Source organism: Pyrus communis, chromosome 5 (genome assembly GCF_963583255.1).
Source record: "Pyrus communis chromosome 5, drPyrComm1.1, whole genome shotgun sequence".
NCBI classification, from domain to species: Eukaryota; Viridiplantae; Streptophyta; class Magnoliopsida; order Rosales; family Rosaceae; genus Pyrus; species Pyrus communis.
This window is the reverse complement of record NC_084807.1, coordinates 28910481-28935791: the sequence shown is the minus strand read 5'-3', so window position 1 is coordinate 28935791 and position 25311 is coordinate 28910481. Positions and strand designations below refer to the sequence as shown.

At 37.8% G+C, this 25311-nt stretch overlaps 5 protein-coding genes and 1 long non-coding RNA gene across 8 annotated transcripts; 4 read left to right on the top strand and 2 right to left on the bottom strand.

Moving 5' to 3' along the window:
* Positions 1-988: 988 nt before the first annotated feature.
* Positions 989-5437, top strand: LOC137735549 (U-box domain-containing protein 43-like). 2 transcript variants are annotated; one of them, XM_068474974.1, is made up of 5 exons: positions 989-1139; positions 1900-3223; positions 3342-3645; positions 3726-4216; positions 4309-5437. In XM_068474974.1, the coding sequence occupies exons 2-5, from the start codon at positions 2009-2011 to the stop codon at positions 5302-5304; spliced, it is 3006 nt and encodes a 1001-aa protein (XP_068331075.1). In that variant the 5' UTR covers positions 989-1139; positions 1900-2008; the 3' UTR covers positions 5305-5437. The 2 variants fall into 2 exon arrangements, with proteins under 2 accessions (XP_068331075.1, XP_068331074.1); XM_068474973.1 differs by having other exon boundaries at positions 989-3223.
* Positions 5438-5548: 111 nt separating this feature from the next.
* LOC137735550 (oligopeptide transporter 6-like) lies at positions 5549-8948 on the bottom strand. Its single transcript, XM_068474975.1, has 6 exons — positions 8083-8948; positions 7702-7799; positions 7038-7607; positions 6683-6929; positions 6375-6557; positions 5549-6291 (listed from the first exon to the last, which is right to left on the bottom strand). Exons 1-6 carry the CDS (start codon positions 8566-8568, stop codon positions 5677-5679), a joined length of 2199 nt encoding a protein of 732 aa, XP_068331076.1. The 5' UTR covers positions 8569-8948; the 3' UTR covers positions 5549-5676.
* Positions 8949-11626: 2678 nt separating this feature from the next.
* LOC137735551 (RNA-binding protein 2-like) lies at positions 11627-15505 on the bottom strand. Its single transcript, XM_068474976.1, has 7 exons — positions 15260-15505; positions 14113-14234; positions 13789-14026; positions 13630-13691; positions 13473-13554; positions 12179-12299; positions 11627-12068 (listed from the first exon to the last, which is right to left on the bottom strand). Exons 1-6 carry the CDS (start codon positions 15351-15353, stop codon positions 12196-12198), a joined length of 702 nt encoding a protein of 233 aa, XP_068331077.1. The 5' UTR covers positions 15354-15505; the 3' UTR covers positions 11627-12068; positions 12179-12195.
* A 2163-nt stretch (positions 15506-17668) lies between these two features.
* LOC137735557 (protein yippee-like At4g27740) lies at positions 17669-18487 on the top strand. The gene is made up of 2 exons (XM_068474982.1): positions 17669-17859; positions 18076-18487. The coding sequence occupies exons 1-2, from the start codon at positions 17767-17769 to the stop codon at positions 18298-18300; spliced, it is 318 nt and encodes a 105-aa protein (XP_068331083.1). The 5' UTR covers positions 17669-17766; the 3' UTR covers positions 18301-18487.
* A 525-nt stretch (positions 18488-19012) lies between these two features.
* Positions 19013-21292, top strand: LOC137735298 (protein yippee-like At4g27745). Of its 2 annotated transcripts, none has more exons than XM_068474712.1 (4): positions 19013-19156; positions 19591-19620; positions 19741-19867; positions 20796-21292. In XM_068474712.1, exons 3-4 carry the CDS (start codon positions 19775-19777, stop codon positions 21021-21023), a joined length of 321 nt encoding a protein of 106 aa, XP_068330813.1. In that variant the 5' UTR covers positions 19013-19156; positions 19591-19620; positions 19741-19774; the 3' UTR covers positions 21024-21292. The 2 variants fall into 2 exon arrangements, with proteins under 2 accessions (XP_068330813.1, XP_068330814.1); XM_068474713.1 differs by lacking the exon at positions 19013-19156 and adding an exon at positions 19178-19330.
* A 616-nt stretch (positions 21293-21908) lies between these two features.
* LOC137735300 (uncharacterized) lies at positions 21909-24429 on the top strand. Its single transcript, XR_011068626.1, has 3 exons — positions 21909-21974; positions 22337-23971; positions 24049-24429. It is a non-coding gene; the product is annotated as an uncharacterized lncRNA (long non-coding RNA).
* Positions 24430-25311: the final 882 nt, after the last annotated feature.

The window sequence follows — 25311 nt, the reverse complement described above, 5'->3', positions numbered from 1 at the left end:
AGAATTTTATCTTGATAATTAAAATGGTAAATAGTTTCAGATTAAATTGAATTTTGTAAAAATAATTTATGAATCAAAACTTACAAAATAAATTATTCAAAATTTTTGTTTTTTTTTGTTTTTGGGTTGTGAAACGGCTACGGACTCAAATATGTCGGGTCTGGGCTACAATATAAGGCTGCCCAAATATAATTGGGCTTACTGCAAAGACTTTAAACTAGCCCAATTCCATGGGGCTTGGATTTTTGGACCGGTTGGGCATCCTCGATGGGTACAAGACTTATCGAGCCGTTACTTCGATCCGTTTTGAACACATCGGATCGACCCATTTTTTTTCTTTCTTGATAAAAAGATATTAGGGTGGACATTTGTGAGTCATACTATGAGCTGTTCATAAATTTAGTATTGAACTCAGAAATTTTCGAACTCAAGAAATCTCACTCATAAATAAAATAAAAATGTCACTAAATTGTTATAGTATTGCTGATTAACCCATTCTTAGATTCTTATGAGAGATTTTTTTAGTAGGTTTTCATGTCACGTCCTTAGTTTACTTAAAACAAACACAAGATACACTCATGTCTTCACATCCAGTTCTAAAAATTTCCGTCTAATGCCGCTCCGCTTAAGCTCTAAAACAGCTGGCCACAACTCCGATCAACTCGTAAGCATTTGAACATTAAAAAATAGCTTTTAAACTTGCCTAGCCGGCAAAAAAAGATAGTATAGTATAGACGCGCAATCCAATGGACTACAAGCCAACCGCGTTTGCTTACACCAGCGAGACCCAAATCCGCAACGTAGGCAGGAAGGTGAAGTTACGATGACGTGGCAAAATCTGCATGGCTATCTCGCAGCATGGTCCCCCGCAGAGCATATGAACAGCGAACAGCGTTGACTCGGTCGTCAGTTACCATGTCCCGCTCGACGTAGGCTGCTTGGAAAAAACACAAAAATAAAAGAATGCTACCCGATTAAACAAGTTATTCTTTCGTTTTCTGGACTCGGAGAAAGACTCCATGAAAGTGAAAGAGAGTGCTTCTGAAGAGAAAAAGCTCTAGTTTCAAAGCTTTGTGGTTTTTGGGTTTTTACTGGAGCTTGCATGCTTGGTGAAGATATTTGTTGACTTCCAATGTCAGGTCAACTCTCTCTCTCTCTCTCTCTGATTGAGAACCCGTATTGTTATATATTTCTGTTTGGTTGCTGAGAAAGTGAGGGAAACAGAAATGACTCCATGAAAGTGAAAGAGAGTGCTTCTGAACAGAAGAAGCTCAAGTTCGAAAGCATTGTGGTTTTTGGGTTTTCGCTGAAACTTGCATGCTTGGTGAAGATATTTGTTGACTTCTAATGTCGGGTCAACTACTCTCTCTCTCTCTCTCTCTCTCTCTCTCTCTCTGATTAAGAACCCAATTTTATATATTTCTGTTTGGTTGCTGAGAAAGTGAGGGAAACAGAAAAGAAATGGAATTCTGCATAAAGCGTAGGATTTTTCCCTTGTAATTATTAGAGCATAATATATAGCATGCATGATCAATTAACTTAGTTTAAATTCATTATATATTTATTTCACTTGTTTGTTGAACTTGAATGTGATTATGTGATTAATTGGAGTTCATAAGATGTTTTCCATGAAACAACTTAGGATGATAAATTGATGAAACTAAAATACGAGAATCTGTTTCCGTTGATTACCATTTCGTTTTTAGTTTTTAACTTTTAGCTTTTGCTTTTCTTGGTAGGGTTATTTTAACTTTTAGCTTTCGTTTTTAGTTTTTAGCTTTCTGCTTTCGTCCTTGAATTCCAAAATTGGACTCGCTTTGCACTAGTGCTCCTTTCGGTCAACTCTATGCAATTTGCAGTTGGAAAGAGAACCGATATTTTCCCGATGTTGTTTTTCAGCTGCAGGCTTGCATTTTCCAGCAAAGGGCGGCTTCTTATCTTTCGCGGTTGAAATTTGGTTCAGACAGAGCTGAGGGTCTATATCCAAAGATTTTTCGAGCACTAAGAAATGGCGAATGGTAGTGTTATCAGTGCCTCATTCTTTCAGGTGTCTGAATTACTCTTTGATACTGTACATGTAGCAAAGGAGGTCCTCGTTCAGAAAGAAAATTTCAAAGTATTGTCAATGTACTTGGAGCTGGCCTCTTCTATTCTGAAAGAGTTGTCAAAGCAAAACATTGAGTGTTCCGAAAGCTTGGCTAATGCTTTGAAGATTCTGAATCGAGAGGGTGAAGTTGCGAAGCAGCTAGCTCTAGATTGCAGCAAAAGAAACAAGGTGTATCTCTTAATCAATTGCCGGAATATTGTCAAGGCCCTAGAGAGAAGCACAAAAGAGATTGGTAGAGCGCTTGGTCTAATCCCGTTGGCGTCGTTGGATGTTTCATCCGGTATAAGTAGTCAGATTAGCAAGCTGTGCAAGAATATGCTGGATGCTGAGTATCGAGCGGCTGTGGCTGAGGAAGAGATTGTGGGCAAACTTGAGCTAGGAATACAAGAACAGAATGCTGATCCGTCCTGCGCGAAGAACTTGCTTGTTCAAATTGCTGAGGCTCTTGGGATCTCCGATGATCAGTCTGCATTGGAAAATGAACTCGGGGAGTTCAAACGTGAATTGGATGATACGAATAGAAAAGACCTGGAAGAAGATTTGCCGATGGAACAGATGATTGCTTTGCTTGAGAAGGTTAATGCTACTACATCTGCTGGTGACAAAGAGAAGGAGTATTTTGAAAAGAGAAATTCTTTAGGTAAGCAACCATTGGAACCTCTTCAGAAATTTGAATGTCCATTGAGTCATGATATCATGGAGGATCCTGTGGAAACCTCCTCTCGTCACACGTTTGAGAGAAGCGAGATAGAGAAGTGGTTTGCAGAAGGTAACACCAACTGTCCTGTGACCGATATTCCCTTGGACACTTCAGTTCTACAGCCCAACAAAGCACTAAAACGATCAATTGAAGAATGGAAGGAAAGGAATACCATCTTTACAATCGTCTCTATCAAACAGAAACTCCAGTCAAATGAAGAGCAGGAGCAAGAAGTGCTTCAATCCTTAGACAACCTGCAGAACATATACATGGAAAGGGAATTGCACCGTGAATGGGTGACAATTGAGGGCTATATTCCTGTCCTCATTAGACTTCTTGGTTCGAAAAGTCGAGAAATAAGAAAGCGTGCTCTTGCCATCGTATTGATCCTTGCAAAAGATGGTGAAGAAAATAAGGTACCTTCTAATTGTCATGTTGTATTTGATGATACATGCGTAATAGTTTTTTGGTAGAGGCAATAATTGGCATTCCCGAATTTCGTATATATGATCCAGTTCATTATGTTTTTAACAGGGGAGAATCATAAAAGTGGATAATGCACTCGAATCTATTGTCCACTCGCTTGCACGTCGAAATGAAGAAAGCAAGTTGGCATTGCAGTTGTTACTGGTACTATCTACAACTAGGGCTGCACGCGATTTAATGGGAAATGTTCAGGGCTGCATACTTCTCCTAGTAACAATGTTAAGCAGTGAAGATAGTCAAGTCATCCGAGATGTAAACGAGCTCCTAGAAAATCTGTCTTTCGTTGATCAGAACATTATACAGATGGCGAAAGCAAACTATTTTAAACCTTTGTTGAAGCTTCTTTCTTCAGGTATGCTTAAGAGTGGGGTTTTCTGATGGTTTGGAGAATGTTACAAAGTTGGGTAATGTGACGACTTAAATTTGATGCAGGAGTGGAAGATGTTAAAATGCTTATGGCTAGAACTTTGTCGGAAATTGAACTGACAGACCACAACAAACTGTCCATTGTAAAAGACGGGGCACTAGGACAGCTTCTTGAACTGCTTTCGCAAGGTGATATTGAAAAGAGGAAATTTGGCGTCAAGGCTCTTCTTCACCTCTCCAACTTACCACAAAATGGCCTGCAGATGATTAGAGAAGGTGCAGCTGGACCGCTATTTGAACTATTGTATTCTCACATCTTATTATCGCCAACCTTGCGCGAGCAGGTAGCCGAGACAATTATGCACCTTGCCACATCGACCACCTCACATGAAGCTGCACAGGAGCAGGTATCATTGTTAGGCTCTGAAGAAGAAATCTTCAAGCTCTTTTCGCTAATATCTTTAACCGGACCTGACATACAAATAAACATTCTCAAAACCTTCCATGCACTGTGCCAATCTTCTTCTGGTTTTGACATCAGACTAAAGTTGAGACAGGTAACACAATTACTTCTCGCGCATTTTTTGTTCTTTTGGCATGTGATTCTGTACATGCTAATAGCCACTATGATGTTTCATGTGATTCACAGCTCTCTGCTGTCCAAGTATTGGTTCAATTATGCGAAGCTGATAGCCCTACCGTGAGGGCAAATGCCTTGAATCTGTTCTTTTCCTTGACAGAAGACGGTGATGACAGCACATTCTTGGAGCATGTAAATCAAAGGTGTGTCGAGACCTTGCTAAGGATTATAAAAATTTCTAATGATGTGGAGGAGATAGCTGCTGCAATGGGGATCATTGCTAATCTTCCTAAGGACGCTCAGATGGCGCAGTGGCTTGTAGATGCTGAGGCAGTTGAAATTATCTGCAATTGTCTAATTGATGGGAACAGAGATGCCTTGTATAGAAGGCGGGTGACAGAGAGTGCTGTTGGAGCTCTTTGTCATTTCACAGTTTCGACAAATCAGGAATGGCAGAGAAAAATAGCTGAAGCTGGTATTATACCAGAGCTGGTGCAGCTACTAACTTCTGGAACTTCTTTGACAAAACAATACGCCGCCATTTCACTTAAACAGCTATCAGAAAGCTCCAAAGGCTTGAGCAAGCCGATCAAGAAGCGCGCGGTTTTCCTGTGCTGCTTCTCTGCACCGGCACTTGGCTGCCCTGCACACCAAGGTATCTGTACAGTGGAATCTTCATTCTGCATAGTAAAGGCCAATGCTGTGGAACCCCTTGTGAAATTGCTTGGTGAGGAAGATTTCGGAGCTTGTGAAGCTTCTCTCGATGCACTTTTGACATTGCTTGATGACCAAGGAATAGAGCATGGTGGCAAAGTGCTCGATGAAGTGAAAGCCATCGCTCCGATTATAAAATTACTGAGTTCGCAAGTGCCCAGTTTGCAAGGAAAGTCTCTCAAGGCTTTGGAAATGATCTTTCGGGTGAACGAGTTGAATCTAAAGTATGGAACTTCAGCACATATGGCATTAGTGGATATTACTCAGAATAAAAATAGTGAGATGAAATCTCTGGCTGCCAAGGTTCTTGCTCAATTGGGTGTGCTTGGCAAACAATCTTCTTATTTTTGATTGATTTGTGTATCATATATTTATTGAATTCTGCAGAACGTCGGATTCTGATTTTTTAGATTGGATATGGAAGTCTGTTCGTGTTTTTTTTTTTTTTTTTTTCTCAAAATCTATGACCCATTTGCTAACTATTCGTTTTTAGTTTTCGGTTTTCAATTCTTATGTTAGAAATAAAAGGGAATCAAAACAGAGGTCATCTGCAAACGCTAGAGAAATAGTTATCTGAACTATTGAAATCAGAATGGAAATGTTCTTCAACATGGATATCATATCGAAATAAAACGAAAAAAACTAGAAACGAATCCCTGATAAAATATTTACAGATCATCGAAAGAAATAAAGATGCTACTTCTGAAAATATGAAGTTTAACGTCAGTGAACTGGGCAGCCATCAACTACAATCCCTTTAGCAGTAGGGCAAGTAGCCAACGGGCAGCCCTCACCATTGTTCCCCCACCATTTAAGTTCAATTCCCCGGTTCTGCAGCGTAATGAACATCAATATGGTAACAAAGGCAGTTCCGGCATCAAGACCACCAGAAAGGACATAGTTATAGCGCGACCACACGTCTGGCCTGTACCTGTAGACAACATACCCGAAAAGAAATGCAACAATGATCCAACTAATAAAGTTTACAGCACTAGCCGGGGGCATCATGGATGTGGCACCCAGCAAGACTGGCATGTTGATGAGACGAATCCAATTATGTTGGGGGAAAGCCATGTGTGCAAGCTTGACAAGCACAGGGGCAATGGCCCCACCAAAGAAAAACCAATTGACGTTCATGTATTCACCGAGGTTTCCAAAGATTCTTCGAGGGCCAACGAGCCCCCAGATAACTGATGCATCAAAGAACACGCGGTCCATTGGACAAGTCCACTGGCTATCCTTTGGCAGCTTGGAGGTATCACAAAGGTTTGGAATGTCACCCATCAGCCACCATGCTGTTACCAGGTATACAATCACTGCTACAGTCGTTCCTACCACCTGTAATTCCACGAGGTTAGCTTCTGACTATCTCAAACCAAAAATGTAATGCAGATTGATAAATCCGAAAAAACGAAACTGACCTGTGCTATGAACATTGATCTTGGTGGAATCTTCATGTAGTGACCAAGCTTAAAATCAGCCAGGAAAGTTAAAGCTTGAGTCATACTGATGTAGCCATACACTTTGAAGCACATATTCGCTACAGGGTGCTCCGGGTACAAGTACCCGATCACATATTCCGTGATAATATTCAAACCCGGTTGCTGTTACCACGAAAAAAGAACGGAAAAATGTTTCAGAAACCTTTATCTATCATGAACTTGAACAAGTGGTTGTAAACTTACAGCAAACAGCATTAGCTTATAAACAAAAGTTATAATTTCGTTACCTGGTTTGTTGTGGCTGTGATGATACCAATTGGAACTGTGTACAAAATGGCAATGGCACAAGCAAGCAGAACACCCCACCAAGGCAATTGAAGAGACTCATTGTAATACTGGCAAGCAAAGAGGATAAGAGCAATGTTTACCACAAGGATGCCGAGAAACCACCATGTTGGCACTGATTTGTACTTTTTCATAAGCCTTGCATGGATATCCAACTTCTTTTGTCGTCGAAATGCATTTCCAATGTCCCTGCAATGAAGGTATGATGAAATTCAGCTTCAATTCACAAACAGCAGATCTCTGTTTAACTTATGCTTATATTTTGTGAAAACGTTCAACGATTCAAACGTAAATTACCTTGCATTAAAGAGCAGAACATGCACAAGCGTAGCAGGAAGCGTGGCAAACCCGAGACCATAAGTCATAGCGAAGAAAGTGCTCAAATTTACAGGTCCGGACTTTGCATACGTAGGACGGTCAAGTTCAAACTTGGAATCAATGATGCTCAGAACATCATACGTGGTACCATTAGACGTGAAAAGGTCACTAGAATATATTGGGAACTTCTTGGCATTGTAGACATCAAAAAAGTACGTGATGGGTGTCATCACATACATGACAAGAAAAAACCCAATGGCAATATTGGCAGTGGCAAACCATGGGCTAGCTAGCGGAGTACCAAGATATGATGAAATAGCTGCCCAGTCAATCGCAAAAGAACCAATACCGAGGCCAGACAAGCCAGAACCCAGTTGTTGGACAAGAATAGACTTAGGAGCAAGCCAACATACCCAAGAGAAAGATGTTATGATGTAAACCAGATAGCCAGGAAAGACATAGTAACAGAAACTGCAGATCATCACTATGAGGAAGAATTGGGAACGAGTCATTCCACCTTTCGGCCTTTTGTCCTTCTCATGCAGAGCTCTGCAGCAGTAAAGACTTACTACTATGAGTACTTGCTAAACAGGCTATGAAATCAATGACCGAGTGATTATTACTGAACCAAAGATATGTTTACCTGAAGAGTGAAACCTGAACCAGATTAGAAGGCCACCACATTTGTTCCGGATCAACCAGAATTCTTCGGAAAATTCCAGCCCAGCCAAACCCTAACACCTAAATTCAAACAAGATCAACAGAAACTACAGGGTCAGACACCAGATTAGTAATTTCGGTATGAAACAAACAGTTCATTGTGTTATTATTGTTACAAAAATTCGGCAGATTTGATAGGTTTTGATATATAAACAATACTGAACATTATAAACATATTTGTCAGAGAAACGAAAAGCATATGCAAATATTGCTACGAAATAGTCATAATCTGCTATAAAACCAAATGCAATTCCATTAACACAAAAGCAATCGAAATCCAAAGAAGAAGGAGAAATAAGAAAACCTGAGTGGTGAACATAACAAGCAGGGCAGGAATAAAAGTGAGCTTCCTCTTATACAAGAGCTTCACAGCAGACAAGATATGAGTAGCGTAAACGCTTCCAGCGCCCGAGTTTGCAAATATGGTGATCAAAACATGTTCCTTGATATTAAAAGGCCCCGGATTCATGGTGAACTCGAACCACGTCCCCTTGAAAAAAGGGGACGTAGGCAGCGTCCTTGCCATGAGATGCCCGATGGGCACGACAGCAATCTGGGCACAAATCGAACTGATGGACAAAGGGTTTTTCCTGTACCAGAAGAACTGGTTGACAAAGGAGAGCAAGATGCATGAAGACAAACCAAGAACCCACATTCTGAATGTGAGCACCGGAATGGTGGGGTCATCGGTTTTTGGCACCGTCAAGTCAACCTGCTTGATGGAGCAGTCGTTAACTTCCTCCTCCTCCGCCGCAGAGGCATTAACTTTTGCAGCGTCGATCTCAGCCATGAACACAACTTGCAGCCGTTCCTAGTGGAAAAACAAGCAAATGTGTGAAATATATATTCAATATATATATATGTGTATATAGATATAGATAGTTGTACAGTCGGCTCCGTGAAGTGCGTGTAAAATCACACAACGCAGAGAGGAAGAGAGGGCTAGGTTGAATATGGAGTATTGAATATTATGATGTGTGTGTATATATATATAATATAAGAAGAGAGAGTGCTGAGTAGGACTAGGAGAGTAGCTAGGGTTGGTTTGGATGCTTAGAATCCTAACGGAGGAGGATATCCTAGTCTTTCAAGTATTCATATTCAATTACTACACTGTATATTGCACCCTTTCTGTATACCACAGGATCTTCTAGCAGTCCCGGGATATTGTAAACACGGTGCATTATGACCGTTAAATCTTTTACAAAAAGTCAAATGATCAAAATCTAACGATAAAAAAAAGATTCTGGTGGATAAGATACAACGGTACAAGAGGAATTTTCGTAGGCATAGGAGTTTAAGAGAGAGAAAGATTCGAATTGCATGTGAGAGTCCTAAGTCCGCCAAAGTAAAAGGAATTTTGGAAAAACAAGAAAAACAAGAAAGAAAAGAAATATTTGTTTTCAGAAAATTTAATTTTATGGGTTTCCATCATATCACTGCCGGTATGGCTTAATAATTATTGGTTAATTGGGAATAGAAGTCACCTTCTGATTCTAAATGCAAAGATAAAGAAGAGATTGAGAAATATAAACACATTAAACTTTATCTTATTAAGTAAGATCAATTGTATAAATTCTAGAATATCGCTGTTCCTCGATTTTGCACCGAGTCTCCCGTTAGCTTTAAGTAGAATCCGGATCCTCTTTGTGAGAATTCCGGAGATCCGTCAATCATATCCGTTCATCGTACATCGTGCGGTCAAAAATTATTTAAAATTAAACACAAACAGTACTTGACAAAAACTGACTACATGATGTACGATGAACGGACATGATTCATAGATCCTCACCAAAAGATCCAAAGAGGATCCTGTTGGCTTTAAGAACATAGTAAGATGGAGACAAGGATATTTATTTTAATTCACTTCCTTTTTTTTCTTATACAAAGATGGGTAATTCAAATTTCGGTTTCGACAGTAAGGAAAAATATTTTCAACCAACTGAACTACAAACAAACATTACAATTTGATTAAATTATATTTGATCTCACAAGCAATAGTTTTCTGTGGATTATTATTTTTTTAATTTAAATTTAGTTCAATTTTAATAGAATGAGATTAATTGATTGGTTATTAATTTCATATTCCATTTGGACTATGTACAACTGGCATGGTCAATAAAACGGCACACTTATCTGCGTAAAGCAAAGTCAACTAATAAGCCAAGTAGTTAACCAACCCCACACATCTTTTCGTAGGAAATTGGAAATCAAGACCAATTTTTTTTAAAATTGCAAGCAACAAGATAGGTCACGAATAAAAATATAAAGATGTTAATAAAAAATAAAGTAATAATCTAATCATAAATCATCACGAGCACTTATGCGTCAACTTTTTAGTCTTTCGTTCAATGTTTTTAAATATTTGTTACCAATTGATAAAAAAATTTATCAACCCTGTATAAGCCTGGGAAGATAAAACTTTTATTTTATTTTTTAAATTAACCACACAGTACTTTACCCTTTTAATTAGTCCCGTAAAGCTCGTTTGAAAATTCTTTTTTTTTTTAAATGACTGAAAACATTTTTTATGAAAATTTTTATGAGATCAATCTTAGTAGAAACGCAAATAAATTCTAAAAAAACATTTCAGTGCTTCCTAAAAAAATCACAAAGTACTTTGAAAATTCAAGGAATTTTCGATTTATTATAAAACACGTTCAAACAAAGTAATATTTTGTAAGTGTGTTTTTACAAAAGTTGCGTAACTTCAAAAGTCACCATCTTGCTTCCATTTCAATTAACAATTATTGGTTTATTGGAAAACAAAAGTTGGAAACAAACAAAGAAGTCAAACTTCAAAAGGTGCCATCCGGCTATTAAGTTTGACTGAAGACCCACTTCCACAGTTCCACTTCTAGAAGACAGCGACCCAACTAAGTACGCAATTTTTCTCTAGTGCCCACGGACGTTTGTCTTAACACGTTTAACCGTTAGATCCGATCTAACAACTTATATTGAGTGACCGAGGACTCTCGTAGGTGTGTGAAACCCACAGATTTCGGGACAAAATCCATCACTTGTAACGTTGGTGTGGGGAAAAATATCAAAGTATCCATGGCGGACAAGCTTGATGAAGACACCATTACCACGACAGTCCCCCCTGAACAGTCGCCGCAGTCCACTTCCTGCAGAAAAAGATAACCATCACCGCAACCATCCCATTCAATGTTCTGTTAAGCTGGCTACCATCCCATTCAATGTTTTGTTAAGCTGGCTGAACAACCCGTGGAAAAAGTTCACCGTTGTTGCTCTTTTCTTTGTCTTCGACATTCATAGCTAACGAGAAGGTAGGACCTTGCGGGGGCAGGGCGATGACATTTATGGTTCACGTGAATGACCAAATGCAGGAAAATGTGACCTCTCAGAGAATATGAAACCATTAATTTCCAACCGCATGGTGCGCCTAGTCTAAAATGAATGCGTGCTACCGACATGCACCCAACTTCGACCCCCCCCTGCCGTAGAACATCTCCCCTAGATTAGAACCTCGCCCCGTGAAAAGAGGGTATGAAGTTAGTAAAAGAACCAAGCCCCGATATGCTCCTAATTCAGTACAGGTAAAGAACCTTAGCCAGCCCCTTTACAGTAGCTGCCAGTTTCCCCAAGAGTCAGTGAAATCCAAAGCCAGATCTTCCGATATCATGTTAATTCTTCGATTCTACGGTAGACTCTAGTGGATCACAATCAAATCATGTTAGGATTAGATGCATCTACAACTCAACACAAACCCAGTCAGAAGACTCGAAAATCAAACGCAAGAATGCGTCCACACAGTAATACTTTAGTTCACATACTAGTATCTATGACGAACAAAATTCATGACATCTTTGAGAGGAAATGAGCAATGACACAGAAAAGGCCAGTTATTTTCCATATAAAATGAGACCTACAACAGTTACCACAAAAGGCAGTTACTTTCAGTACAGTAAAATGAAACCTACAACAGTTACCACACTTCATCAAGGTATAATATCAAATCTAGACCCTAATCCCAGAGCATATGCAAATGCAAGGAGACTTCAACATGTTTAACTTCAAATAAGTTTACATTTTCTAGCAATCGCATATGGCGAAATAGTCTGTATGTAATCGTACTGGTAACCAGACCGAACAGTTCGAATCAAAATAAAGGAAATAAAGTCTGATGTTGTCTACACACAGAAAAGCAGTCTAAAATTATCGGGAACCACCCAAGCGAGTTGGTCCTAACTATGCACCATTAATTCTCGAAACTGCAAGTTTGTTGTATCGCCCCTCATTATCACAACCTCCCAAATCAAGCAAGTCCTACAGAGAAGAGTCGTTTGACGTTTTAGCGTGATTTTGTTTAGTTTCAACTCGGCACCTAATGGCCATGAATGTAAACGGTTGTACGGATCGAAAATTGTGTTAATCACCTGAAAAACCGCATAATTCAACGCTTCCCTCGGTGCCCACCACCTGACCTCGCACCAGGATAGCGAGCGAATTGCAACCTTAAATTGACTGAGTCACGGTCATGCTCATCGAATTTATAACCTGCAAAATCGAGCTCGACCATTTACGCTGTAACAACTGGGTACGTTTTCAACGCCGAATGAGGGTATCAGCAGATAGATGATATAAAGACGTTAAACCGTTTATCTTAAATATTTAACACCTATCATTTTTCAACACACCTAAGTAGCAAACCTGAGTTCGCCACACGTCCTAGATTGACAGAAAGGGTAAAAAGGGTCTCCCTCATTCCAAAAATGAAGTTCACGCACTTCCTCTGTTGACATAAAGTACACAGTTTCACTAGATAAACCTCCTCATAATGAGATTTCATCTTCCAGGAACAAAAGACGAAGTGTAGGCTAAAACATGAGACAACTATCCCGAGAGCACCATTGTCCCAAGCAGCATTCTTAGACTGAATTACAAGTACGGCCAAACTGAAATTATATGGCTTCTCTAACCAGTCTCGCTGTCCTACTTGACTAATTAAGGGAAAAATCAAGTCCCAAGGAAACCAACCAGTTTCAAGGCATTCGCAGAATCTTGGAGGATAAAAAATGAACCATGAAGGCAATCCCTTCCATTGTTTGGAACAATTTACAAAGTTTGGTTTGTGGTATACTGGTACTGGATGACTTTGCTGACCATGCAACTTCTAGTTTAAAGTAAGGGGTGAAACCAAGACCTATGGGCAGCGGTAATCTCTGTTCATCTCGTAAAGCCAATAGAAAGTGGCCCCATGAATCACCTCCTTAAAAAACGAAGTCACATGCCTTGAATAGTAAGTTATCTCACTTTAAATGGAAAAAAAAAAAAAAAAAAAGCCACAAAACTATGGGTTTGGCAATCTTTTAAGTGGTTGAAAATGTCAGGTAGCTTTGGAAGTTAAAAGGGGTTTAAATTCACATATCCTGTGTACAAAATTTCCATATGAATTGAAGCAACACAATCTTATCTGCATTGTAAAATTTGATAACGTAGTGGCCTTTCCTTTATTTTCTTTTGGTTAATTACACAGAACTGCCAAACAACAATCCAAACTATTGATGCAAATGTTTTTTTTTTCTTTCCTTTTTCATGAATCCTTTGGCAGTCCATCTTCTTGCGAAGTGAAGAAATTTTTTTATGTAACTTCTCCAACAATGGCATAAGAAATGTCAAAGAAACTATGGTGCTATGATTTCAACAAATTTAACAAAAATGTAAACTTACCTTGCAATGCATCCATAGCAGTTGCTGCATGGGCCGGACTCACAAAATCAACAAAACAAAGTACCAGTGGATCTCCTCCAGGCTGCACAGATAAATTATTTGAGAATCCAACAGTCAATAACTATTCAATTTTATCCCTTGGGAAAGAAAAACTTACATGTCTGGATTCCTTGCTCACGAGTCTCACTTCCTTGTAGCCAACGAAAGGGCGAAAGATATCTTCAAAACCAAGTGAAGGTAAACTCGACAAAGGTAAAGTGCAAGTAATGACACAAAGGGTTATAAAACTGCAACCCCCAGAAAATTTTAAGGATACGAGCTACTTCACGTCTTGTACAGTTGGGAGGCAATCCCTCCACAAATAGCGTACTGGTAGCACCAGGAGGAAGGGGAGCATCAGGCCGTCCACTTCCCATTCCTAAGACCCTATCTTTTGCAGGTGCCCCAGGGTCAACACCCCCAATTCCCATCATGTGTGGATCCTCAACAGCACGACCAGGTGGTCCTCCACTCATGTTTCTAGCAGATTGTCCCCCGCTATATGATGACATTTGCTGAAGCATAACTTGTAACATTAGCCCCCGAAACTTCAAACATATGATGAAAAATGTGACAGTTCTAGAAAAAGAAAAGTAAGTACCGCATTGCGCAGGTAGCGATCATACGACGCATTTATGGAGTCGGTATCTCTAATTCCTCGCATAGAACCTCTATCATCTTCATGGGGATAATAGTTAGGGAGGTCTTGACCACCCTGGGTATCTAAAAGATGAAGGATGTACTTCAGGATACCAAAAGAGAAAGAAAAAAAAACAATATTTGAAATAATTATAAACGCAGAAGGTGGCATAAAGCTATAAACAAGAGAATATTAAGTTAAACTGCTGATGACCTAACAAAATCAAATTGCTATAATCACTAACTACTGCATCAGTCATAATCAGGTAATTAAGTTGTTACATGCCCATGAGGTACCCAAACATCTCAATATATTGCATATGCTAACACAACCACTTGAATTTTCCTTTCATCTCAATATATTGCATAGGCTGATCCTTGAATCAAACCTGGCATTTATTAAAGATGAATAATTATTAACAGCCTCCAGGGATATTGACACTTAAAATAAACTAATAACGAAGATGATCTAGGAGCCGGGACCAGCCAGCACGCAGCTTGCTCAAATATGACACTGGTCATATTACCAACAAATGGGTGTCCAAAATATATAGACTACCCTCCTCATGGATGCAGTACAACAGACCGAAACATCTTCACGAATGTGCATAATGAGATTAGGAATACTCATTTTATCTCTCATATGCATGCTATGAACAATGTTTATACTAAAATGTGTGTAGATAACACTAAATAGAGCACAGAAAACTAACAAGAATGCAAATTTATCATGTAATCTAAGCAATTATATCTTAAAAATAACCATGGAAGCCCCATCTGAAAGCCGAATATGATGGCTTAATAAGCTTATCCACATAAACATCAAATAGTGATTAAACCACATACAACATTGATCAAAAGATCCCAAATTTCAATTCCCCATTGAAAACCTAGTTCGACTACTTAAAAGTCAGCTGAAATCTCCATTTTTTTGTTCACATTTATTAGCGCATCTTTTGCATTTTGTATTTGTACTTCAACAATTCTGCTCTCAGGGCAACCAGGAAGATACTAAAATCCCCAAGAACCCTAATTTAATAAACCCCCAAACGCACTCAAAAAGGAGAGAGGAAACCCCAAAAAGGGGAAATTTGAGGAATTTAACATACCGTAATCGGAGCGAGGACGCTTTCCAACGACTGAATTCATCGCCGAGGGCGGCGGTTGTCGACCGTCGCTGTACCTCCAGTACGCGTCCGCCATGTTTGAGGCTTGCCAACCGTCACTACCAGCTTGTTTTGTGGGCTCCACAGCGAGAGATACGGAGAGTGGAGAGAAAGGAAGTTGAAAGATTCTGGTTTTTCCAGTAGAGAAGAGAGATAGGAAGAATAGGAGCTGGCAAACCTGTTGGAGTTACTTCTACTCCTGGATTCCCCTTTACTTGTCATTTTGGTTTTTTTTTTTTTATTCCTAAAAATTGTAATAACCAATTGTATTGTCAAATTGCGTTTTTTGTCACTTAAATTCAAAGGAAGTCGTAGTAATAGTTCATCAATTTTAATTTAATTGGAGTATTGATATCTGAACTAAAAATTTATAATTATTAATCTTTTAACTTATCAAAACGTGCAATTACGTCAAATTTTCCGTCAAAATAAATCACTTGTATAACACGTGAAGTTAAATGTGGAGGCAAATAAAGAAAACAAAATATTATTTCACGAGGGAATGGGATCAAATGCAACAAGGAGGCCCGGAGGCTATTAAACATACTAGAAGAGTGAGGATCCTCGTTAGATCCTCTTTGTGAGGATTTTGAAAACTCTCAATCATCGAACATCGTGCGGTTAAAAATTATTGTAATTTTTTTATTTAAAATTAAATATAAACAATACTTGACAAAAATTGGCCACACAATGTACGATAACAGATGTGATTGGAGGATCCCAAGATCCTCTTTCATAGTGGAAATATACCATCAGACGCACAAAGCTGCATTTTGATGCAAAGCCACCCGTTCCCTCATGAAATAATTTCGTTTTCCTTATTTATCTCTTTATTCAGCCTCATATGTCGTGCAAGTGACTCATTTTGACGAAATTAACAAAATGACAATAACTACATGTTTTAACAAGTTAAGAGACCAATAGTCACAAATTTTTAGTTGAAAGATCATTGCTCTAATAATATTAAAGTTAAAAAAGTATTACTCACTTTTCTCTTTAAATTAATTAGAGTGAAAGGGATATGGCTCAAAATGGTGGAGCTATCAATTTGGAAACGTGTGGGCAGCAATGTGTAGATTGTACACATTGTATTGGAAAATAAGATGGACTTCTATATATAGACAATATCAATTATATTGGCAGAATATCGATACACTATCGACAAAATATTGATACATTTTAAAGTTAATAGTACATTGATACACAATTATTAATAGCATCAACCTTATAGTAAATTGATACAATACTTACAGTATCAATATGTGTTGACAAAACTGAAAACTCATTGGTAAAGTTCTTTGCTTTTCTACTTTTTTGATCGATGTTTTGCTTCACCCACTCATATATGTGTAGCAAAAAATAATCAAAAAAATATAAAGGCGACACGTGAATTTTTGAGTAAAAAAAAAACAAAATTATCCTTAAGGCACACAGGAATTCTCATGCACATGCAACGGGCAATAACAGCCAAATCAAGGTCAAAGGTGATCAAAATTGTATTCTCTTAAAATCCTCTAATCACTCATCATCAAATCTTCACCCACAAGGTAACTCTCAATTATTATTTTTTTCAAATTGGGATTAATTGATTAATTACCAAATCAATTGCAAGATATTGTTTCACATAATATCTTGCTATCAATCCCACAAATCAACCATATGTGGCCGGTCCTAAATCTCCTAATAGGACCGGCTACACCCCTATATATAGTCTCTCATCTCTTCCAAAACCTAAGTTCAATTATCTTCTAAAAATTCTCTAAACATTTTTCCCTCAAATTCTAATTTTGGCATCAAAGATTCTTCGCCCAAAGCTCCCCCCATTCATCGTGGGTGCGTAAGGCTCTTGACCTTGATCTTAGATGTTGATTGTTTTGCAGGTGCATTTTCGTCTAAGAAGAAGGCGGAAATTTACATCCATAATATAATTGTTCCAATCCAAATCCAAAATGTTTTGATATGTCATTGATACATTTTCAACACGTCCTACAAAACATAACTTATTAATATTGTTGACTAGTTTAAACACCGGTTAAGATTACAAATAAGTATCAAATTTTGCATTACGTTGGTTGAGATTATAATTGTTCACAAAAAACATTTTCAATTATAGTAATAACACTTCCAAACAAACGCTTAACAATTCTTACCAACTTGTCGTCGAGTATATATTATTTTCGATCTCGACATAGATTATTTTATTTCCATTATTCCACAAAATTATATTATTATTTTTAGTACTTTTCATCACCCAGCCTTATCTTTTTCATCCCCCTCATCCACTTTTTCCAGCTGAAATACTATTTCCAGTCGACTCTCCAAACTCTACAAATCTGCCCCCTCCTTATTTTTCTTCCACTTTTATCCTCCGTGTATATATATATATATATAGGCTGTGTTTTGAATCAGATCTGATTGTTTTTAACGTGGTGTCGAAATCTTTCAGTTTAATGGCGGAATCCGGCGGCAGTCCCTTCTTCAGCTGCAGAAGTTGCCATAATCCTCTTGCTCTTCGTGACGACCTCATCTCCAAGAAATTTCTGGTGAAAACTGAAACATGGTTATTGTATTTTAGTCTATTATTTTCACTCCAATTTAGGTTGAGAGCTTTTTGCTAGAGGTGATTTTAATAGAAATACATGAAAATATTTATTAAAAATTCTAGTGCTTCTTGAAAAAGCAGTTGGAAATGCTTCTACATAAAACACTTTCATGACCTGGAAGAACTTACAATTTATCGTTCGGATTCCGTTGTTTAGGCAAAATCAGGGCCGGCATACATGTTCTCCCATGCAATGAACGTCATTGTGGGACAAAAGGAGGACAGGAAGCTCATAACTGGTGTTTTCTCAGTTGCTGACATCTATTGCAGCAACTGCGGCGAGGTCTTAGGTTGGAAGTACATTCGAGCTTACGAGCAGACTCAGATGTACAAGCAAGGAAAATTTATAATCGAGAGAGCAAAGATTTCTAAGCAGGACTAGTAATCACCCATAATGCATGAGAAGAATCGGTGTCGTGATCCCTTTACTCTACAACTTCCGCTAAAATAATTCGATTTTCGAAGGTTTACGATCGTTTGGGGATAATTTGTGCTTCTTCTTGTTGGTTTTCTGCATATGTTCAGCAGAAACTAATGTTAGTAATATATGGACTTGAAGGTTAATGAAATCCCCCATTGGCAAAGTTATTTGCTTTCATACTTTCCTTATAAGTATTATGAAACAACGGTTGTTCTGTATATCAATTTGTCGTTAATATTGTGTTGTTACCCTCAAAATGTACCAATGACATGTTATCCATAGATTTTCAACATTTCCAGCAAAATGTACCTTGTTAATATTGTTGACTAGTTAAAACACCGGTTGAAATTATCGACACACAAATAAAATTTACATAAACGAGAATGTCAAGATAATATTGTTCTGAACATAAAAAACTCCTTCATTTTTTTTTTTCATTAAGTCCGCGATCAAAAGCAAATAACTATAATTTAACGGTACAAATTTCGAAGCACCGTAAAATTTTTGTAATTTGAGACATCATTATCATAATGACGACTATATTTTATATCAGTCCTCCCTCGCCGGTATAGCAGTTGACACTTGGAATAAACTAGGGGCTCCCCTGGTATAGCAGTTGACACTTTGGATTAAACTAGGGGCTATTTTGTTTACATTAGCACAGCAAAAGAGCTTTCAGTATACTTAGAAACACGAAACAGTACGCTACATGTGAAAAACGTAGATTTTGCAGAAGATTCTCTCTCTCTCTCTCATAGACTTTGCACGCAACCATGAACCTCAGCCCTCAAGTCTCTCAGACATCCTCCGTTAAAAGGTTAGTGCTTTTCTTTTCCTTTTGAATTTAATGCAATTTCTCTTTCAATTTCCTGACTTTGCTTGTAGTGCTAAACAGCTAGTAATCAATTGATTAAATTCTAAAAGTCAAGAACAAAGCAATTTCCCAACTCTCTCATCATTTTTTAATCACAATTAGTGACTGGTTAAACAGGTCAGATCCTTATCCCTTCCCAAATTAATACCCAATTAATTAATGGGTTTTTATCTTATTTTATTATATCCCATGAATTTCGCTTCAAAGACTCCAACTTCCCCCTTCCTAATCACTTATTTAATCATTTTTTAAATCTGGTTTTGTTAATGCAAATCCTGTCTCTTTCAAAACTCAAATTTTCAATTTTTTAAAATTATATATTTTACTTTTGGAATCTTGCACGCTAACTCGGTTGGTAATCTTATCTTTGATTGCAGGTTTCTAGGTCAATTTTGATCTTGTTGCAGGTAATTAAATTTATAGTCTTTCTCTTAATCCATATTTTCATTTTTTAATTTTTACAGATTTTTACTCTCCTGTGTGTAAATTTTCTCTCTTTTGCTTTTTTTTCTCTGGTTGCCGAGCAGGGAGAGGTGTTTAGAGCTGTGAATTTGTTTGTTAATGGCGGATTTGGTGGGGCCTAGATTGTACAGCTGTTGTAATTGCAGAAACCATGTTTCACTTCATGATGATATCATTTCCAAGGCCTTTCAGGTGAGGTTTCCACAATTTTAATTGTTTAATTTTCTTTGATTTTTATTTTTTGAGAAAATGAGGTTTGAATTTTTGCTTCTTTGGAGTTTTTACTAGTTCTTCCCAACTGATCATTGACTGTTGTAGAACTATAAACTGATTGCGTAGGGTTTCAAGTGATTTCCACAATCCCTCCTACTTTTTCCTTTATTTTTTTTTGGGGTAACATGGAAGAAGAAAAAGAAACACTAAGAAACAACTAATCTAGCAACTCCAGAGCAGTCATCCGAAAAGTTTGAACTAAACAAGGAGAGGCCCGCAGGCTCTTGAAACTTCATCTCGCTATTTGAACCTAATTTGGCCAACCCGTCAGCTGCAAAATTGCGCTATTTATTAACATATTGCAAAATTACGCTCTCTATGAACATGCCGCACATTACAACTTCATGTTTCACTTCATGCTGCACATTACCGCAGTACCTCTTCTCCATCTGCACACCCTCCTCTTTTTTTTCCCTCTAGCTGTTGGATTGAATAGGTAAGGGAGAATCGATAATAGGATCCGGGAGAAGAGTGTAGGAGGAGAAAACGAGTGTGAAAATCACTATCCTTTGCACAAAGAGGGTACATTTCATAGAATAATTGAGATTGGTATGTCAACTGTCTCTGTTGGTTCTTATGCTTCTTGTTCTTCATATTTCTTTGTTGCTAATCATGAGGGTTCTTGGCTGTAATCAATATATGAACCGAATGAGCATAAGAAGATAACTTTCATTCTTTACATGAACAGGACACTTAGTTTGCTCTTTGTGCCAGATCTTGTAAGATGAATGTATTGCGTCTGCTTATAAAATCTGAATGTTTTGTTTTATTTCATATTCGGGTGTGATAATATGATGCGGGTATATTATTTTTGGTCCAACGTTGTTTTCCAACAATTTGTTTACAGGGAAAACATGGCCGAGCATTTCTGTTCTCCCACGCAATGAATGTTGTTGTTGGGGCAAAAGAAGACAGACGTCTCTTAACCGGTCTGCATACTGTTGCTGATATCCACTGTGGTGATTGCCGTGAGGTGTTGGGCTGGAAGTACGAACGAGCTTATGAGGCATTGCAGAAGTACAAAGAAGGGAAGTTTATATTTGAGAAGTCCAAAATTGTGAAGGAAGATTGGTAGCAAAGGGTCCTGCCATTTGTTCCGATTTCTGTGTTAAGTGTACCAATATGCAGTTCCTATATATTTAGTGTTCGTGTTTGTACAGAAACTCGGCATTCCTTGACAATCTATCATTGTTTCTTGCGGTAAGGTTCTTTGCTTTCGTACTTTCCTTATCGGTGTTTTGCTTCCCGGGGCTTCATCTGTAGATATAATGGTCAAAGAAACATCTTTAAATTAGTCCGACTATGAAACAGCAGTCGTTCTTTATATCAATTTGTCGTTAATAATGTGTTGTTACCATCAAAATGTACCAATGAGGTCATGTTCTCCATATATTTTCAACATTTCCAGCAAAATGTACCTTGTTAATACTGTTGACTAGTTAAAACACTGTTTGAAATTATTGACACACAAATAAAATTACGTAAACATGAATGTCAAGATTATATTGTTTTGAATATCAAAAACTCCTCCATTTTTTTTTCCATTAAGTCCTCGATCAAAAGCAAATAACTATAATTTAACGATAAAAATTTCTAAGCACTTTAGAATTTTTGTAATTTGAGACATCCTCGTCTTGACATCTATGTTTTATATTAGTACTCCCTCCCTTGATATGGCAGCTGACACTTGGAGTAAACTAGGCGCTACTTTGTTTACACTAGCAAAGCACTGAAGAAATTTTTCACTGTGTCTGAAACACGGAACAATACACTACATGTTATTGGTATAGCACTTGACACTTGGGAGAAACTAGGGGCTACTTTGTTTACACTAACAAAGTACCAAAAGAAACTTTTTAATGTGTTTGAAATACGGGACAGCACACTACATGTTATTGATTGCTTAAAAACGTAAATTCCTACAGCGCAGCTACTAATCAATTGATTCAATTCTACATGTAAAGAACAAAGCAATTTCCCAACTCTCTCACCATTTTTTAATCACAATTAGTGACTGGTTAAACAGGTCAGATCCTTATCCCTTCCCATATTCATACCCAATTAATTAATGGGTTTTTATCTTATTTTATTATATCCCATGAATTTCACTTCAAAGACTCCAACTTCCCCCTTCCTAATCACCTATTTAATCATTTTTTAATCTGGGTTTGTTAATCTTTATCCTCTCAGTGTTCTTGTTGCTTACCCTTAAATGCAAATCCTGTCTCTTTCAAAACCCAATTTTTCAAAATTTAATGTTTTACTTTTGGAATCTCGCACGCTAACTCGGTTGGTAATCTTATATTTTATTGCAGGTAATTAAATTTACTCTCCTGTGTGTAAATTTTCTCTCTTTTGCTTTTTTTTTTTTCTCTGGTTGCCGAGCAGGGAGAGGTGTTTAGAGCTGTGAATTTGTTTGTTAATGGCGGATTTGGTAGAGCCTAGATTGTACAGCTGCCGTAATTGCAGAAACCATGTTTCACTTCATGATGATATGATTTCCAAGGACTTTCATGTGAGGTTTCCACAATTGTATTTGTTTAATTTTATTTGATTTTTATTTTTTGAGAAAATGAGGTTTGAATTTTTGCTTCTTTGGGGTTTTTACTAGTTCTTCCCAATTGAACATTGACTTTTGTAGAACTTTAAACTGATTTTCGTAGGGTTTCATGTGATTTCCGCAATCCCTCTTTCTTTTTTTTTTGGGTAACATGGAAGAAGAAAAAGAAACAACTAATCTAACTGTAGTGACTCCAAAGCAGTCATCCGAAAAGTTTGAACTACACAGGGAGGAGGTTCCACAGGTTCTTGAAACTCCATCTCGCTATTTAAACCCAATTTGTCTAACCCGTCAGCTGCAAAATTACGCTCTCTATGAACATGCTGCACATTACAACTTCACGCTGCACATTGCCGCTGTCCCTCTTCTCCCTCTGCACGCCCTCCTCTTTTATTTTCCTCTAGCTGTTGGATTCAATAAGTAAGGGAGAATCAACAATAGGATTCGGGAGAAGAGTGTAGGAGGAGAAAACGAGTGTGAAAATCGCTATCCTTTGCACAAAGAGGGTACATTTCATAGAATAATTGAATTTGGTGTCAACTGTCTCTGTAAGTTCTTATGCTTTTTGTTCTTTGTATTTCTTTTTCGCTCATCATGAGGGTTCTTGGCTGTAATCAATATATGAACCGAATGAACATAAGAAGATAGCTTTCCATCTTTACATGAATAGGACACTTAGTTTTCTCTTTGTGCCAGATCTTGTAGGATGAATGTATTGCATCTGCTTAAAAATCTGAATGTTTTGTTTCATTTCGTATTCGGGTGTGATTATGCAGTTCCTATATATGTTGTGTTCGTGTTTGTACAGAAACTTGGCATTCCTTGACAATCTATCATTGTTTCTTGCCGTATGCTCAGATGTTCTCACTGTCTCCCCGAGAAAGGATGAGTCCAGTTGCTTCTCATCTTTTGCACAAGGCGTCATTTGCGTCATTTTTTTCGAGGTCATAATGCTTCATTTGTGTCGAAAGATTATGTTCTTGTTGGAGTTTGTTGATAAAACCGTTCAAGTTATTGGCTCTTGCCTCAGGGAATGAAAACAAACACAACCAAACAAGGTGCAAAAAAAACAACCAAAAGGTTTGACCTTGAGATTGTCGAGTATGTTCAGCTGTACAATGTCAATGAGCAATGCAAATTTATGAATTGTGCATCCTTAATATTTCCTAAACAACTTATGAACGTCAACTTCCCCGAAACAACTTAATACTTCATATGAACTTCCATCTCTTGTTTTGTTCAAAAGCGGATTCTTGGTTGCAAATTTCCACTCTTCGAAAGCTTCCGAATCCGAGGGATTGAGGTATCACTGATGTTTGTAAGCTTCAACATCTTGAAGGAGACAACCATATCAATCGGAACATTAAGTTTATACTTCAACAAGCTCCTCCGGGTCTGTCAATAGTTCAGCGAGTATGAAGTCCCACGCGGAAGAGATATCTTCCTAATCTTAATATTTATATGTATGTCTGTGTATCCATTGATATTTTTTTCTTTTGATTAGTGGAAATTTATGTTCTTGTGTGTTTTGTCGAGCCAGCGGTCCAGATTTGAATCCAGCGGCTACGGAGGATAATTCTGCCAACCAAGTAAAGAGTGGCTAGCAACAAGGCCATGATCAACGAGGATATGAAGTGATGTAGAACAAATGGGCGAGTGGATTGAAGAGGACATGGACAGACTTAAGTCAAAGGATCGGCACCGTGGTTCAAACACACTGCTTTGTCGTGATATATGATAGATTTTAGACATTTGAGGTCGTTTAGGCTTCCAAAACAACGTTTTAAGTTCAGTAATAGAAATTGGATTTTTCGTTTGTCGTCTAATTAATAACGTTTGCTTTCGTTTAGCGCTTCGCGTTGTCTCAGAGAGTTGTAATCATCAACTCAATCTTTAATCAAATACAACCTTTGGGATTTCTCTCTAAACTGGTTGACTCTAAAACTTTGTTCTTCAAGAAATTACGCTTGTAATCCTTGTTGGCTTCGTGCTGCGTCACGAAGTGCATCAGATTGTACAAAATGTTTATGAAAGTAGCTCTTAGATTGAGAGCGATCATGCATCTCTTTTATATTCTTCTTCAAGTTCTTAAACTACGCAGTGGGACCTGAAAGTTGAGGCCCCCTTCGGTCTTTGGGAAAGGAGAGATATATCAGTTAAAACAAACTGCTGAGATGATTTGGCGGTCATACATACCAACTGATGTTTTAGCAGTTGTTCCTGTTCTACAAGATAAGCCTCTCTCTCTCTCTTTGGAGGTTATTCCTAACTCCTGAGCATATCATTTAACCAAGATGTTGCTTTAAATAAGTATACATTATGTTGGAAAATTTAATAATAATATTATTATATTAAATTTATTAATTGAATGGAAATTATAAGTAATGCCTTTTGGTGGAGATATGTGTCGATTCTAATGAAGAGTTGCAACTTTTGACTCTTCATGAATTGTCATATACTTTCCAAAAAAGTATCTCAAATTCTATAAATAGGAAAGCCCCCTATAAACATAAGATCACTCTCATTCTTTACATAATCATACAGAGTGCACTAAATATTAGAGAGTCTCATCGAGTCCATATGAGAGATTTTTCAACACAATCGTGGTTCATGAAGCCTTGTGATTTGGAGTGTTACTATTACAAGGACGTGGTCGTTGTGTCTTGGGAGACAAGCGATGATCAACCATGAGCACCATAGTGGGGTCTAAACTTGTCTTAATGACAGAGTGTCTAACACTTGCCTCGACCGAATTTTTAGGTTTTTCTAATCCATTATGTCATGTTCATTTAACATCGGTTAC